Source organism: Denticeps clupeoides, chromosome 20 (genome assembly GCF_900700375.1).
Source record: "Denticeps clupeoides chromosome 20, fDenClu1.1, whole genome shotgun sequence".
Lineage (NCBI taxonomy): Eukaryota > Metazoa > Chordata > Actinopteri > Clupeiformes > Denticipitidae > Denticeps > Denticeps clupeoides.
This window is the reverse complement of record NC_041726.1, coordinates 5,034,904-5,050,620: the sequence shown is the minus strand read 5'-3', so window position 1 is coordinate 5,050,620 and position 15,717 is coordinate 5,034,904. Positions and strand designations below refer to the sequence as shown.

Here is a 15,717-nt window from a genome sequence, read left to right as displayed (position 1 = left end):
ATTTTCTCAATAAAGTATCAATCTGGATTAAGTAGTTGTGCCAGTAGGGGCAGTGGTGATTAAGTAGGGGCAGTGGTGGCCTAGCGGTTAAGGAAGCGGCCTCGTAATCAGAAGGTTGCCGGTTCGAATCCCGATCCGCCAAGGTGCCACTGAGGTGCCACTGAGCAAAGCACCGTCCCCACACACTGCTCCCCGGGCGCTGGTCATGGCTGCCCACTGCTCACTCAGGGTGATGGGTTAAATGCAGAGGACAAATTGTGCTGTGCTGCTGTGCATCACATGTGACAATCACTTCACTTTAAAAGTTAAACACATTTTGGGACATTCGGGTTGAAACAACCTTGTATCTGGCAATACTTTTAAATCAATGATGATTAACACACATTATAATTCTATATTTAAGGTAAGTTAACTACATTTTCTGGTATTCCTAGAAGAGATCCTACTAGATTAAAGGGTCGGTTCAGAATATGCACATGAAGGGTAAGGGTCTCATCTGCAAGCATCACACATGGGATGGCAAATATTATTATAAAATGTCCATATAAATGTACAAACACACACACACACAGTTATAGTATATATAATTAGTATATAGTATAGTATAGTATAGTATATACCCTTTTTTAAAGCAGCATCACTTTTGTCTTTTTATCCATCTAAGCCTTGAACTAATTCCCCTGACACTGAATCTGTGAGTGCGTGTGGTCTATATGCCCTGCAGTAAAATTGAAGTTAATGGTCCTTCTCCTCACACCAATCAATCTGCTGCTAATCTCTCTAGAGAGTGTATCGGAGACAGAGTGACGGCCACGATTTCCATCTGCGCAACTGTGCAGAAGTCAAAACCTCAAGGAGTGTCAACCAGCCCTGCTCAGCAAGAGGCGGATCTGGCAAAAAGAACAAACATGAAAACTGCACCTCCGCACACTTCAATAGCTTCAAAGTCTGCAGCCCTTCAAACGCTGCCTTTTATCTGGGTCTCCTAGTGAGACATAGTGACCCCCCCCCCCATTCCCCCAGAACACCACTGCTGATTGGTGGGGTGGAGAGGTCACTGCAACTTGCTTTGCGCTTCAAATAAAGTTGACCAATGGCATTGGATTTTCAGAACCTTGCTAGACCTCAAGGATGCACTGGCCTAGATGTGGGTGTCTGGAGGACAAGGCGTGATCCAATTAGCCCAAAATATCCACTTATAGGCATGCAGAGGTAGACCTCATGGCAGGCCATTAAAGCCACTTTCTTCATTAGACACAGCCTCTCTAACAGCATTAGAAAACAGAAAACCAGTTGGGTAAGGAATTCACATTCACATTAAGCAGAAAGGCGGCTGGGGAGACTCGGCCAAACTCTACCCAAGCAACTTTTCCTCAAATAACCCATTAAGGATGCAACCTCTGCTAATATGCTAAAAAGTGCCCCAGCTATGAGCATAGAATGCACCAGCATTTAGGAACCAGAACTATGTATCTAAGATCTTTGTATATCATAGTAATAAGAAAAAAAAAAATGTTTAGTCCGCCACTTTGGTGTAACGTCAAAGGCATCCTCAGAATTTACAAAAATAAAAAGAACCACTTGGTAGTTTTCTGCATATAGACTTGGCATTTTAACAAACAGAGTTTAAAATGAGAAGGGCCAGTGACTGACAGCTCTTATTCTGGAGGCCCATCAATATGTCACATGTGCAAACATTGATAAAGACTGCATTTCTTTGTTCTTTTATCTAACTGTAGGCCCAGTGGCCTAATAAAATATAGGGATGAGCCTCCAAGTCCCACCAGGGTTGCAGTCTTTAACATCCAGCTACAAAATATACAGATAATAATAAACTCTATCGGACACCCGATTCACAAATGCATGACCCCAGGATGGAAGTAGCCTGGTGGGTAACACGCCTGTCCTAAAACCAGACAAAACCAGAACGCTGCAAGCACCCTAGATAAGGGCGCTTGCTAAATGCCATTAATGTGATTTTTAAAAATGTAAATCCTGGCGACTTCTTTGACCTTAACAAGAAGTATTGCACCAGTTTGAAAGTAGTGTCCTTTGTGGTAAGCATTATTGTATATTTTACATGGGAACAAAAGAGCTCAGGTCTAAAGGCCAGTTTATATGTTAATTAAAGGCTGAAGAAAACTTGAACAAATGAAGCATTGGAGTAGAAAAAATTGCAAGCCACAAAGAATAAAAACGACAAATAATCCTGGGTTCGCGTCAAGGTGAAAGCAACCATTTCCAACCCACACATCTGGCTAAGCAGATCCACCTCAGCAATAACCATGAGCCAACACCTGGGCAGGATGTACCTCTAGGCTGTACTCTTCCACCGTCCTCTTGAGGGGGTCCACTATCTGCCAGCAAATCAGAATGCAGAGATCAATCAGCAGCATCCCGCAGACGATGATCAAGAGTTTCTGGTCCTTAATAATCTGGAAGAGAGAGCAGAGGGACGAAATTAGGGAACTGAATGAGAAGGTGGGGGGATCCAAACATTTCAACAGAACTTTGCCAGCAAAAAAAAAAAAAAAAGCATATAAATAAATATGAAGACCGTCTTGTATTGTGAACTTTAGCAGGATGAAAGTGAAGGGCTCATGTCTGATCTTCTACTTTAGATTTTTTTTTAATCCGTGTTTGACCTGAGCAGAATCTAAATCAAAGTAAAGGTCAGGGAACAGAGGCCAGGGACCACTTTAGAGGAATCAGATGCTCAAAACGCAGCCATCCTCTTTTAGCTTCTCTGCCACTCCTCTATGAGAATAGAGCTGACACTATAACAGGCTCCTGGGGTTTTGATCCACCGGCTTCAGAAATTGGTCAGATAAAGGCTGGCCAGCATCTCTCACATGTCTGGTGAAAGACTGACAGGAAAGAAATGTGCTAAATGAGTGTCAATGAAAATGAAAGAATGCTTTTCTAGTAAACAAACAATGAAGACTATTTTCTCGGTGTAAAAAGCCTTATCGGTTACCTGTTTGTCTTATAATAAAGCTCCACCAGGTGATGCCATGTATGAATGCCATGTATGAATGCGTAAATGTTCAGGTAAATTCTATTCCAACTTGGAATTCAGAATTTACAAATTCTCACTGGAATGCCCTCTGAAAGTAGCTTTTCTGTTTTGTCTTCCCATGGGTGGTTCTCCATCTTGGTACAGTTCAAGTGTAAAATCATTCTGAGCTCCAGCAAATGACTTCTGAGGCAAATGGAACGCAGTATTGGTACACAAGGCCTATAGTACAGGGTGGGCCATTTATATGGATACACCTTAATAAAATGGGAATGGTTGGTGATATTAACGTCCTGTTTGTGGCACATTAGTATATGTGAGGGGGCAAACTTTTCAACATGGGTGGTGACCATAGTGGCCATTTTGAAGTTGGCCATCTTGGATCCAACTTTTGTTTCTCAATAGGAAGAGGGTCATGTGACACATCAAATTTATTGGTAATTTCACAAGAAAGAAAAAAGTGTGCTTGGTTGTAACGTAACTTTATTCGTTCATGAGTAATTTACAAGTTTCTGACCACTTATAAAATGTGTTCAATGTCACCAACCATTACCATTTTATTAAGGTGTATCCATATAAATGGCCCACCCTGTATAAAAAAAAATCCAGACTACATTTATTGGAAAACTACCAATTTCAGAGGAAATTAGGGATATTATGTATAAAAATTAAGACATTGACCAGATTTTTTTGATCTTATCTCTGAATCTCAAAATGTACACGTGATTGCTTGAAATGCAACCCACCAATGCACGAATGTCATCTAGCAACGTTAAAAGCCAATGGAAAATGTGCCCATTGGAAACCTTTTAAAAAGCCCATTCCGAAATAAATAAGTAAATTAATGTAACAGCGTTATGGAAACGTGCACATTATAGTCTTGCATTTCATGATTATGCGATTACTTTTATTTAATTGAACTGAACGGCCACAATTAAACCTTTTCCTAATTTCATTTGTATGCATATTTCCTGCATAATTCTCTATACTAATTGGAATTCAGTGCATTCCATTTTCTACAGCACACTGGCTGACAGAAATGCCTGGTCAGCCAGTGACATTGTCCTGCTGGTTTTTACACGGCAGAATATACGGTAAATGTTAATTAAAATGTATGTCATCATGAACTGCACAATACATCATAGGAAGTTAAGACTTCCAATCGCTGAACATCAAGCCTCCAGGTTTTATTTAGCTGTGGGAAAATACGGTTCCGTCTGTCTACAAGAGGGTGTGTGTTGGTAGTAATTCAGGCCGGTCTGTGTAAATCTCGCGTGTGAACCGGCTGACAGAGGCATGTGAATGACAGGACATGCGCTCACCCATCGGCTCAACCCGAACCGCCATTGATTTGTAGTCTGGCATATGTCCTGGGCATTAAAAGAAAAGGGGAGCATCCGCTCCCCCCCGCCTCCTTAGCGTGTGATGAAGCGATAACGGACGGCAGCCAACACCCCCCTACCACCACCTTCTATAGGAGCTGACAGCGACCATCACTCTGCCTAGAGCACCTCCGCTCGATCAGCCCCCCCAGTGGCGACTTCCAGACTGCCCCTGAGAAAACAACGAACATGCCTTGAGATTTAAGGCCCGATCGTGAGCCTGAGACGATTCCCAGCAGCCACGGTATTAGTCTCTGCTCTTACGGTGGGTGGAAGGGCGAATGCTGGGATAATTGGGGGAGAAGTCATGGGAAGATGAGAGTTTTGACTCATTTCAATTTCAATGGCTTGTTCGCTAGTGTAAGGTCAACTGTGTCCTCAGGATTTACACGAATAAATGCACAAAGATGCAAACACATCATTAAAATGCGTCCTTGTTTTATCTATTTAAATCCTGCGGACAGCGGACACTAGCGGCATATCACTGAACCCTGCTCACTGGTGCAGAGGTGGCCTAGTGGTTAAGCAAGCGGCCCCGTAATCAGAAGGTTACCCGATCTGCCAAGGTGCCACTGAGGTGCCACTGAGCAAAACGCCATCCCCACACACTGCTCCCTTTTCTTCCCCTGCTTCCACCTTGTTGGCTTCCTCTTTCAGTTTCCCTCTCTGTCACGTCGCATATTTATTTCTCCAGAACTGCTCACTGCTATGGATTATATTTGTTCCCCATTCATTTCTATTCTACTACCCAGCTCAGCTTTATGGCCTGTCTGTGTCCTTCGGCCTGTCCTTTCTTCCATTCTCAGCTCCTCTATCCATTTCTCCATCTAGCCTTATCTGTTCCCCTGTTTCTATGTCTTTCTCTCGCGCTGACAGTCCACCCACACTTCCTCCCGAAGCCATCGGCCCACACAATTCACCAGGATTCGCTGCCTATAAATAAAGGGAAAGGGCAGCAGTGCAGCGCGACCAAAGCCTGGCTGTCTTTACATAATCAATCCGGCTACAAAGGAGTATTGTGCCTTCTTTATTTATTTGGCAGCCTGGCGATTCTTATTTTACTTCTTAAATAAGACAGAAAAAAAAGACTACAGAAAGAAAGAGGTCAGTGAGTATCTACAAATGTGTTACATAAAAGCACGAGTGCCTCTTTAATCCTGGGAGTAACCGTCCGTCGTATAGAGGAAGTGGCGATGCCAGCCTACTGCACCGTCTCTCGCTGCTGTCTAGACCATGCGTTCTTCTTACTGGGGTGGTGGTCTACTTCACACAGCGGTGGCCTAGCAGTTAAGGAAGTGGACTCATACCGGAAAGGTTGCAGGTTCGAATCCCCCACCGCCAAGGTTCCACTGACGTGCCCTTGATCAACGTCCCAACACACTGCTCGCTGAAGTCTCTTTCTGAAATTCAGCCTTGGTGCAGAATTACAGCCACTTTGATCCAGTCCAACAATGAGGTGTCTGTAGCTTTAAATGCTAATGTGGACGAGAGAGGCGGGACGAGGTCACTGAACTAAAAAAATACATTTGTGCTCATTTTCAAATCCAATCACAGAGTAACTGCAATGCTTCACACATTTGGAAGTCATGACAGACGGTGGAGATAATGTTTAAGGGGAGGGGTGGGCGGAAACAGCATGAGAAATGGGAGGTAACCTTTCCCCTTATGATGTCATGAGGGGACAAATTCCAGATCTGAGCTGCTGCTCTCTGAACGGCGAAGCAGAATGACCAAAGAATGGGTCAAACTGGCCAAGGATAGGTGTGCCAAGCTTGTAGCATCATATTTAAAATTGGTGTAGTAAGAGCCCATCTAGCTTGTTTATGTATCTTCATTATTAAGGAATAGTATTTTTCTCGTCTGGACTAATGACCAAATGCATATGTAAGTATACAGATTTTAAAAACACATAGCGGGAAAACAGCTCTGGCTGAAAAGGTATTTACTGTGGTTAGCATGCTAGCCAGCTAGCAGCGGCCACAATTGTCTTGTAATTCCACAGTAAACATAAAAAAAAGTGAGTGGCTAGTTTCACGAATTTGAACATGCTTTGAAGAGAGAATAATTTTATTCATATGTATAACTTAAAACTGAAACAGCACATAACCTGGTTGTTTTTAACTAACAATAAACCACTTGCTCATAACTTGATTTATCAATATAAATTGCATTCTGATGGCATAAAATCAATCCCAACATGGGGTAATTATATTTAATAATAATTAACAGTTAACCATAACCTAATTTCTACACAGCATATGTAAATGCATATTCATGAGCTACATCTCATGGCTTAATTGGGAGTTAGGGAAAGGAGGTCAGAGGGAAGATGTTTCTGATGCCATGAAAAAGCACTGGAGCAAATTAATAAGATAATTAACCATTTAATCACAGTCTAAAATGTTGATGCCATTCTGGAACTCAAAATGTAACTGAAATGTGACACCGTGTTCTCCAAACCATTTCTAATCCATCATGTAAACAAACCCACACATTTATTATATTTCATCAAGTCTATTAATATTTAATAATCTGTATTATTAATATGCAGCTACTTGTAGGTAACATGAGTTTTCTAAGCATAACCATGTCCCTAAATGTTTTACCCGGAGGAAAATGTATTCAATATAGCATTGTACATCTGTAATGTTTTAAGTAAGTACATTAACATTTACGGCATTTATCAGACGCCCTTATCCAGAGCGACTTACAATCAGTATTTACAGGGACAGTCCCCCTGGAGCAATTTAGGGTTAAGTGTCTTGCTCAGGGACACAATGGTAGTAAGCGGAATTTGAACCTGGGTCTTCTGGTTCATAGGCGAGTGTGTTATCCACTAGGCTACTACCACCCTAAGTAATAATTTATCCTAATGGGGAACGGCAAAATGTCATGTCTTTATATAACTGTAAGGACCTTTAGCTCTAAGATATAGATTTAGTAAGACACACACTCACTAGATATTTCAGGGCACCAATAATGATTATAATAACAATTCTTGTTGTGAGTGGAAGAAGTACTGTAATGTATAGGGGCATAATCCTTATTTGAAAAGAACGTCTCTGTGCTCTGTGCTCAATCCACATGCCGCATGTTTTCATCCTTGCCCCTCCTCAGAGGCCCTGTCTCCTTCGCCAGGCAATCCCTCGTTTCCCCCAACCGATTCTCATCCTCACACCGGGGGAGGTGGTGCCTGTCAAAACATCAGAACCGCCCCTACAGCAGCACCACTTCACACATTGCATATCAGTGTAATACATTTCCATGCTCACTGTTATTGTTTCTGATGCGATGGATGCCTTCAGGATGTGGTGAATGAAAAACTCTCCACTTCAAGCATCTTGAAACCTGGAAAGATCCCCACTGCGAGGAGAGCTTGTTGTAACGATCTCAATGACGGTTAATTAGAACAGCACTTTACACGTTTCCGAAAGATGTCTTGCAATTCATTATCCCTCATCATTTCTCTTTGGTTTATAGTATTTCCAAACTCCAAGAAGCCTGTAAGAACCTGGTGGGAAATCGATTGCGATGAGCGCTCCCTGTTTCTCTCTGAATAAGGTCCATTATTGAGTTTCAGCTCTTCCCAAATCTGCCTCGAATCACATGGCAAATGCTCACTGGTTTCCCTTGTCTACCTTTTCACCCTGGAATTTACCATATCCAAATATCATACTTTAAATATTCAGTTTAATGTATAGAGAAAATAAATAATTCATTCACATAACCGCTTATTCCTTCTCAGTGTTGCGGCTGCCGGAGTCCATCCCGGGGCACTGGGTGCAGGGCTGGACACACACAATTACACCATTCACTCACTCCCATTTACAATTCACCTAGTGTACATGCCTTTGGATGATGGGAGGAAACCGGAGAACCATGAGAAAATTGGCAACAACAAGGGGAGAGCAGGCAAATACCTTGTCTTTACCTGACAAAGTCCGTAATGGGATCTGGAGTCATACCCCTAGAGGCCCAATAAATAGCTTTTTAGTATTTTTTCTATGTTAAATCTCTTTAAAAATCAACAACCGTGTGAAATACAGTAAGTTGAAAAATTATTAATATTTTTAGTTTGAATCCCATGGAAACAACATATGGCTTCCGTATGCGAAAAATAAGATTTCGAAATAAGATCTAGTTTTGATGTAGATTATGTATTCATTTAAACAGTGTTTGGTATGGCATTACCTTTTTACTGATTAATATTTTTAAAAGTTCATTTGAGTTTAATCATATTACATCTGACTTAGTTTTCCATTTTTATAATATAATTGTTTTCTCTCTCTGTTTCTAATTAGAACTGCATCAGCTCCAAACACCATGAAAGAATTAAGATCTATATATGTTTTGAATGTTAGTTATAAATGATATGATGCAATGGTGTGGAAACACAACTACTTTCTCTCTTTTTTCTTCCTCACCCCAAACTTATTTTGGGGATTCTCTCTCCGTATTCCCTATTTCCCCTATTGTATTAAGTAATAGTCAACAAAAAAAGCAAAACACAACCATGCATGCTGCTGCCAATGTTGTAAAGTGAATCTAAAGGCAATTTTCATACCTTCTTCTTCATCTTAACGTTCTTGAAGATAGCATGGACCCTCCATGTTTTTGCGAACATTGCACCAAATGCTGTGGTGTAACCGACAATGAGGATCCACGTTCGTACCTACAAAGGAAGCAATGGAAATCACAAATTAATATACAGTCACCTTAAAAAACACATCCAGGCTGGCATGTCCAGATAAAGCTACTGCTAACAGAAAAAAAAAAAACGAGTGTGCTGCTGTCCCCCCATTTTTATCTCAAGCAGTAGCTGGAAATCTGGAGAGCAGGAGGGGGGTTTGAAAGGAGTCCTTCCAAGTGGCGCACACACGGGCACTGTGATAAAAACTCCAGTACCGGCAGCCTGCCGAGGCTTCCACGGAGCTGCCAGGACTAAATGCACTCGTTTGTGCGGTTGAAAAAAGATAAGTCTTCCCAGGGCTCCAGAGTCGCAACCTTTTCTGGCTCTCGCTCCTTGCCGGCCCGCTCCTTGACTATTGAGAAAAATGAATATAAGCAGCATCAAAAGCTTTAGGTCCGGATAAAAAAAATAAATAAATGTGTTCTGATGCATTAAGCGTAAACTAATGGTTATATTTGAGCTCTAAAATGCCATCTTAAAGCTGTCACATGCACAAGAACCTAATAAACCCTATCCCAAATCTAAACTCTGTGCTTAAATTCAATTACCTGACTCTAGCACCATTATCATTCATTATAGGCCTTGATCGATGTGTATTGATCAGGGGTAGAAGCAAGGATTTGTAAGGTTGTCTGGATATTAGCAAGTGCTGGGTAATATATGATTATGAACGTTCCTTCGTGAGTTTTCCCTTCTCATTCCAATAGCTGAAAATGATTACATTGTTAATTTAATTAGGTATAGGCCAGAAACTACATTGGCATGCAAGAGCCGCGGGTAATTAGCAAATTATGCAGATATTCGATCATTAACCCCCAGCTACCATAGTCATTTACAACATTTACAGCAATGTACAGATTACAGTCCAGTAATCTGTACAAATCAACAGTTTTCAGTCAACAATGAGGACATTTTTAAATGACTAAACTTCCCAAGGGTAGTGTACTTTTACTGGTTATTTTATTTAATTACGTGAAATTTCACCATTGATTTGAAGCCTAAACTGAAAAATGAATGCTGAATGGTATAATGAACCATATTAGCTCAAACATAGTCGGTTTATGTGGATCTACTTTACGTGTCACATGATCCATTAGGAACCTTTAGAGAAACATCAGGATCAGTACTGATTTCTACGTGTGAATTGGAGACTATTGCGAAGAAAACTGCAGTAAATATCACTCTGTTAAATTTCCTTGTGTTGCCACCTGTCCCTGGATAACTGAGTTGTGCCTTTCTGCCACCCAAATCATGTTCACCTGTCCATCACCTATACATCATCTATACAAGACTGTGTCTTGTCAGGTTTTTTTCAGGTCTCATTGGGTTTTTGTGTGTATTAATGTGCAATACTATTCTGGCTTGCCGTTCCTTTTGTTGACCTTCTGAACAATAAAGTACCTTATTGGGCAACAACAACTCAACCTATTTTATGTCTCTTTACTTGACCTTAAATCTGGTAATGAAAAACAAGTGTCATTTTCATTAAACGCAGTAAAAATCAGCACCACGGATAAATATAATTATTATAATATTTTTTTATTATAATAACTGACAACACAGTGTGTATGTTGTATGAATCCCCACAAGGTGTGTGTGTAAGGCTATTCCCCTGCATTGTGGGGACAAACACACGCAGCCAGATGTCCATCTGTACGTCCGGCCTTTTTTTTTAGACTTTGTGTGCGTTGTGTTGTTATTATCTTGGGGTCTCTCCCACGGGACCGTAACTAACTCTGTAATCAAAGCTTCTTCATTAACGGCCCAGTCACACTACGTGAAGGAGAGAGGAGCCCTAATGTGCTCGGCAGAGGAAGCACCCGGGGCCAGACGCAATCGCTGTGAACTGACCCCGTCTCGCCATGGCTAATAAACTGCCGGACTGCCGCAATTCACAAGCATCATTACCGAGGCCGACCCTGCCGGGCTACTCACAGTGCAAAGGGTCTCGAAGACTTTGTCCGACACAAAGGATCCATCCAGGCCGAAGAGGAAGATGGACGCATAAGACAGCATTCCACCGAGAATGATCAGGTTGTTCATATAAGGGCTGGACATTTTAATCAGTCTGTATGGACAGATTTCACAATAACAACGTTTAAAGAAGAAATACTTAAAGAATTCTACATTTTTAGTCTAGGCTAGTTCCTAGATTGAAACATTTGCTGGGTTTTTTGGAACTTATTAGACCTTAATAGAATGAAACACTATTAATTTAATAGCAGAACACATTAAAACTTGACATATGCATATCATGCTGGTCAGTATTGTGAAACTCTCATAATAATTAACAGCAGGCTCCCTTTATTATTCAGCATTTACTTATAATAAAGACAGTAATGACGTGGAACAAAGACCATCAGGCAACTGAACCACTCACACATTCCCACACTCCTACTGACTACTGACTACACTCACCCTGCCCTGTGCAATTATTTCAAGTTAAGTGCTTTTTCAATTAAATTCTCATTGCAATGTCATATGTCTACCGTGCAGACAGATACCTAGATGCAGTAGAAGCTACGCCCGTGCACAGCAAAAGTGGTTTAACAATGGCTGGCAGTACCTGTGGTTCCGGTTTTTGATGTTGAAGAAGAGGAATGCTCCAGCCATGAACATGCCCATTACCGTGAGCGTTGACAGGATAGCATAGAGTGGAACATTAATGTGCCGCCGCTGCTGACGTACGAACGTGCGGTCCTTTGGAGGCTCCACGCCTGAGACAGCAACAAAAAGGGAACAAATGCAATGACGTGCAAGTCGTTGCTGTCAGCGGCTGTGCGTCACACTTGTTCGTTTACCGCAATGTACGTTTCGGCTCCTAAAGGCCCGGGAGTGAGGGATAAATGTGTGAACACTGCTTGCTATCTTAGCTTTCAGAGGCAAATGATCTGGACCCTGTTTTTTCAAACTAATTAGTAAGGCTTTTGCAAATGTGTCCCGATTCAATGTTTGTGGCGGGTGACCACAATGTTGTCCTTTTCTCTCTCTTTTTTTTGCCTCCTTCTGCTTACTCTGCAGGCTTTAGTTGGTGTGCCAATCGATTTCCATGTCTCAGCTTTCCCAGCTCTATTTGAGGAGGTGCTGGACACGAAAAGGGGGCAAGTTGACTTGTGTAGCTGTGTGCGTTTGGACTAAACACAGGAACCCAAAGTTCAGAGCCAGACAGGCCATCCCTTACCTTGAAATCTCATTGTGTTGTTGATAAGATCCAACACATCGGCGATGGCATTATACTCCCCAACTTTCACCTCCTGGCCCTCTGTAGACAGGAGGACAGAGGGCATGGAGATATGAGTGGATTCATACAGGCAAATACAATTGTAATTAATTATAAATCATTTATTTTACTTGCACAACACTGAGTCAGGGTTATCCTAGGTTTATGGAGCAGCTCTGGCCTCAATGCTGTCATCCTTGTTCCTCGGCACAGCAGCAAAGGCCCAGACAAAGACTACAGCTTCGCATTAGGAGGTCTGAGATCAGACTTCTTTTTATCAAACCGTAACTGAATTCATTACGTGCAAGAAAACAACTGGCCTGGATTCAGCTCTCTGGTTCTCTAAGACACACTATGACTAAACGCTCAGAGATAAAAAGCTATGAATCAGGCAGACAATGAAACACATGCCAGACAAAAGGCTATCGGGAGATAAGAGTGATACCAAAAGGAAGGGGGTCAGCTTCAAATTGAAATGGCTCAACAAGCATATTATGCATTTGACAAGCACTCTTACGTTAAGACACAATGTCCTGTTCACACAACCCATGAATTCTAGTTCCCTTTGAGAGTGACTGTTTGTACAATGTGTAAATGCAACATCATCGATGCAACTGCACAGTTGCATGTACAGTATAGGGTGGCATGGGCCTGTCCAGTATTATAACTGCGTATCTGTATCTATCATAGAGGTTTTTGAGTGTTTGATTTTCCAGAATTGATTGATCATTGATTAACTGGTATGTCATGAAAAATAATTCATAATAAGTTTATGATTGCATTAACATCTATGCAGATTCTTTATATAGTACACTTTACAGTGAAAGGGATACTATTACTCAACAAGTAACTGCAGTGATGTGATCATTTCCATCAGGTTAATTTCCAACCATAATTAGAGCTTAAACGAATGACTAGTAAAAGTAAGTCAAACATTGGGAGACTTAGATAAATAAGTTGCATGAGAGATGAGTATCGTCCCCACTGGCTCCTCTGGAAACTTTACAAAAATTTACAGTATTTACCAGATGCCCTTATCCAGAACAACTTGTCAGAACGACAGTCAGTAGTTATAGGGACAGTCCCCCTGGAGACACTCGGTTAAGTGTCCTGCCCATGGACACAAATGAGAGTTCTGGGAATTGAGAGGAAAGGATGCATGTTACTTCCTTGTTCCTAGGGTCGTTTTCTTTTACACATCATATGTTACGTCCAAGCTCCCCAGCTCCATCGAGGTGTAACAGTGGGGTTTGAACCTGTGGTCTCCTGGTCCATAATGTCCAATAATCTTCTGGGTGTAAGGAATAATTCAGGTAATTCAAAAGCAGCCAATTCTTGTTTGTATCTGTTTCTATAAATCCTGAAGATACACTTTGAAAGCACAGCGTTTGGTGAGTTTCCAGGGGGTACCTCCTGGTTGACAAGCATGGAGGGCAGGTAGGTAACCTGAAATGGCCCCTGCTTGATCCAACCTGTCTGCAGCCGTCATGCAACAGTGGGCTGCCTGCTGGGGCGAGCCGACCCACTCCGAGTCACAGCGTGTGTGACATCACAGGCCATGAGAATAGAAAAAAGGAAAGAGCACAAGGCAGGAAGCACAGCAGTGCGATGTGTTGCTTGAACAGAGCAAGGTGTCACATTTTAATGCCTGCAATGACTAAAAGAGCAGCCAAGTGCTTGGCCCGGAATGTGAAACACGAGCCAAAAGACACAAGCACTGCAGTTAACCTCGCCTTTTAAACAGCCATTCCGAGCCGGATGCTTAATCAACGGCGTTGATGTAATCGCAGATTCAAATTAAGGTTCAAGCGCATAATGCTTTTATGGAACATGCTGCTAATAATGAGGGTTAAATAATAGACATCAATTGCCTTTTTATTGCACATGTGTAAAGTACAATGTATAATGCATTAATATGTAGCATACTGTTACAGTCAAATATACAGTACAGGCCAAAGGTTTGGACACACCTTCTCATTTGATGTGTTTTCTTTATTTTCATGACCATTTACGTTGGTAGATTCTCACTGAAGGCATCAAAGCTATGAATGAACACATGGGGAGTTATGTACTTAACAAAAAGTGGAGACCTGGCCTCCACAGTCACCGGACCTGAACATAATCAAGATGGTTTGGGATGAGCTGGACAGCTACTGTTAACACCCACGGCGTCTGCAAAAAGCCTTAGAGTTTGGATTGATGACAAACTGAGTTTGAACCATCACGTTGCTGCGATCTCCAGATCCTGCAGGTTCACTCTCTACAACATTCGCAAGATTCGGCCTTTTCTTTTACGCAGCTCCTCGTCCAGGCAATGGTCATCTTGAAACTCAACTATTGTAACTCTCTCCTGGCTGGAGTATCTGCAGTCACCATATAACCACTCCAGATGGTGCAAAATGTGGCAGCCCATCTCATCTTCAATCAGCCAATATACACCCATGTCATGCCTCTTCTCACCTCTCTCCCCTGGCTCCCGGTAGCTGCTCGCATTGAGTTCAAATCCTTGATGCTGCCTACAGGGCTGTAAATGGAACTGCGCCCTCCTATATCAATACAATACTAGCTACACTCCTGCACGCCCTCTCAGATCTGCAAATGAAATGAGACTGAAAATTCCCTCTTCACATGGTCTCCGATCCCAATCAACTCTGTTCTCCTTAGTTGTCCCTGGCTGATGGAACAACTCACCCTGCTCCATTCGACTAGTCGAGACTACTACCACCTTTAAGAAGCAGTTGAAATCTTACTTATTCAAAAAGTATTTCAGATGAATCTAACACTTACACACGCACATGCACACATACTGAACAAACTAAAAAAAAAAAAAAAAAAATTCCTCTTCTAGCTCTTAACAATTTCTGAGAATGTTCTTTGCTGACAAGTTAGGCCTCATCAGTGCCCTCCGTTTTTGCATGTCCTTTGTCAAGCGGCATTGCAACAGTTGCCGGCCCTCCCCTGAGCCAAACGTGTGCGGTGTCGGCCGTCGGGACCGCCTACTCTCTTTGTCTTCCCCAGACGGGAGGCACCGGGGGCGTGATATCAGAAACAACAGGTTCTGATTGGTCTGTGACAGCTTCCTGTAGGCCAGGGGTATAAAGATCTGTTCACATGTGGGGAAGGCTTTTTTCCATCGGAAGACTTATGGCTTTTCGAGTCTTTTTCTCTCTCTCTCTCTCCCTTTACTCTTTGTTTTCTTGGTTTTCTCTGTAACATTGGTACCTTTTTACATATATAATATTCACATGTAACTGCAATAATAATTTACTGGTGTTAATAAATTAGAAACTGTTCATTTTCAACCTCTATTGTGCCGTGTCTCTCTCTGCCAGGTAACATCAAGTTGGAGTGGTTTGAATACAGTGTTTTTGTGTGTAGAGAGAGAGTTTTTTGCTCGGTTCTCTACCCA

The 15,717-nt window shown here is 42.0% G+C and overlaps 1 protein-coding gene across 2 annotated transcripts in view; it reads right to left on the bottom strand.

The window, feature by feature from the left end:
* gabbr2 (gamma-aminobutyric acid (GABA) B receptor, 2) overlaps positions 1 to 15,717 on the bottom strand; it is a 168,459-nt gene that overhangs the window by 36,401 nt on the left and 116,341 nt on the right. For both annotated transcript variants that reach the window (XM_028964540.1, XM_028964541.1), the window contains 5 exons: positions 12,270 to 12,350; positions 11,655 to 11,805; positions 11,024 to 11,156; positions 8,963 to 9,070; positions 2,313 to 2,435 (listed from right to left, as the gene is read on the bottom strand). In XM_028964540.1, the coding sequence (XP_028820373.1) occupies positions 2,313 to 2,435; positions 8,963 to 9,070; positions 11,024 to 11,156; positions 11,655 to 11,805; positions 12,270 to 12,350 (596 nt within the window). The remainder of the gene's footprint in view (positions 1 to 2,312; positions 2,436 to 8,962; positions 9,071 to 11,023; positions 11,157 to 11,654; positions 11,806 to 12,269; positions 12,351 to 15,717) is intronic.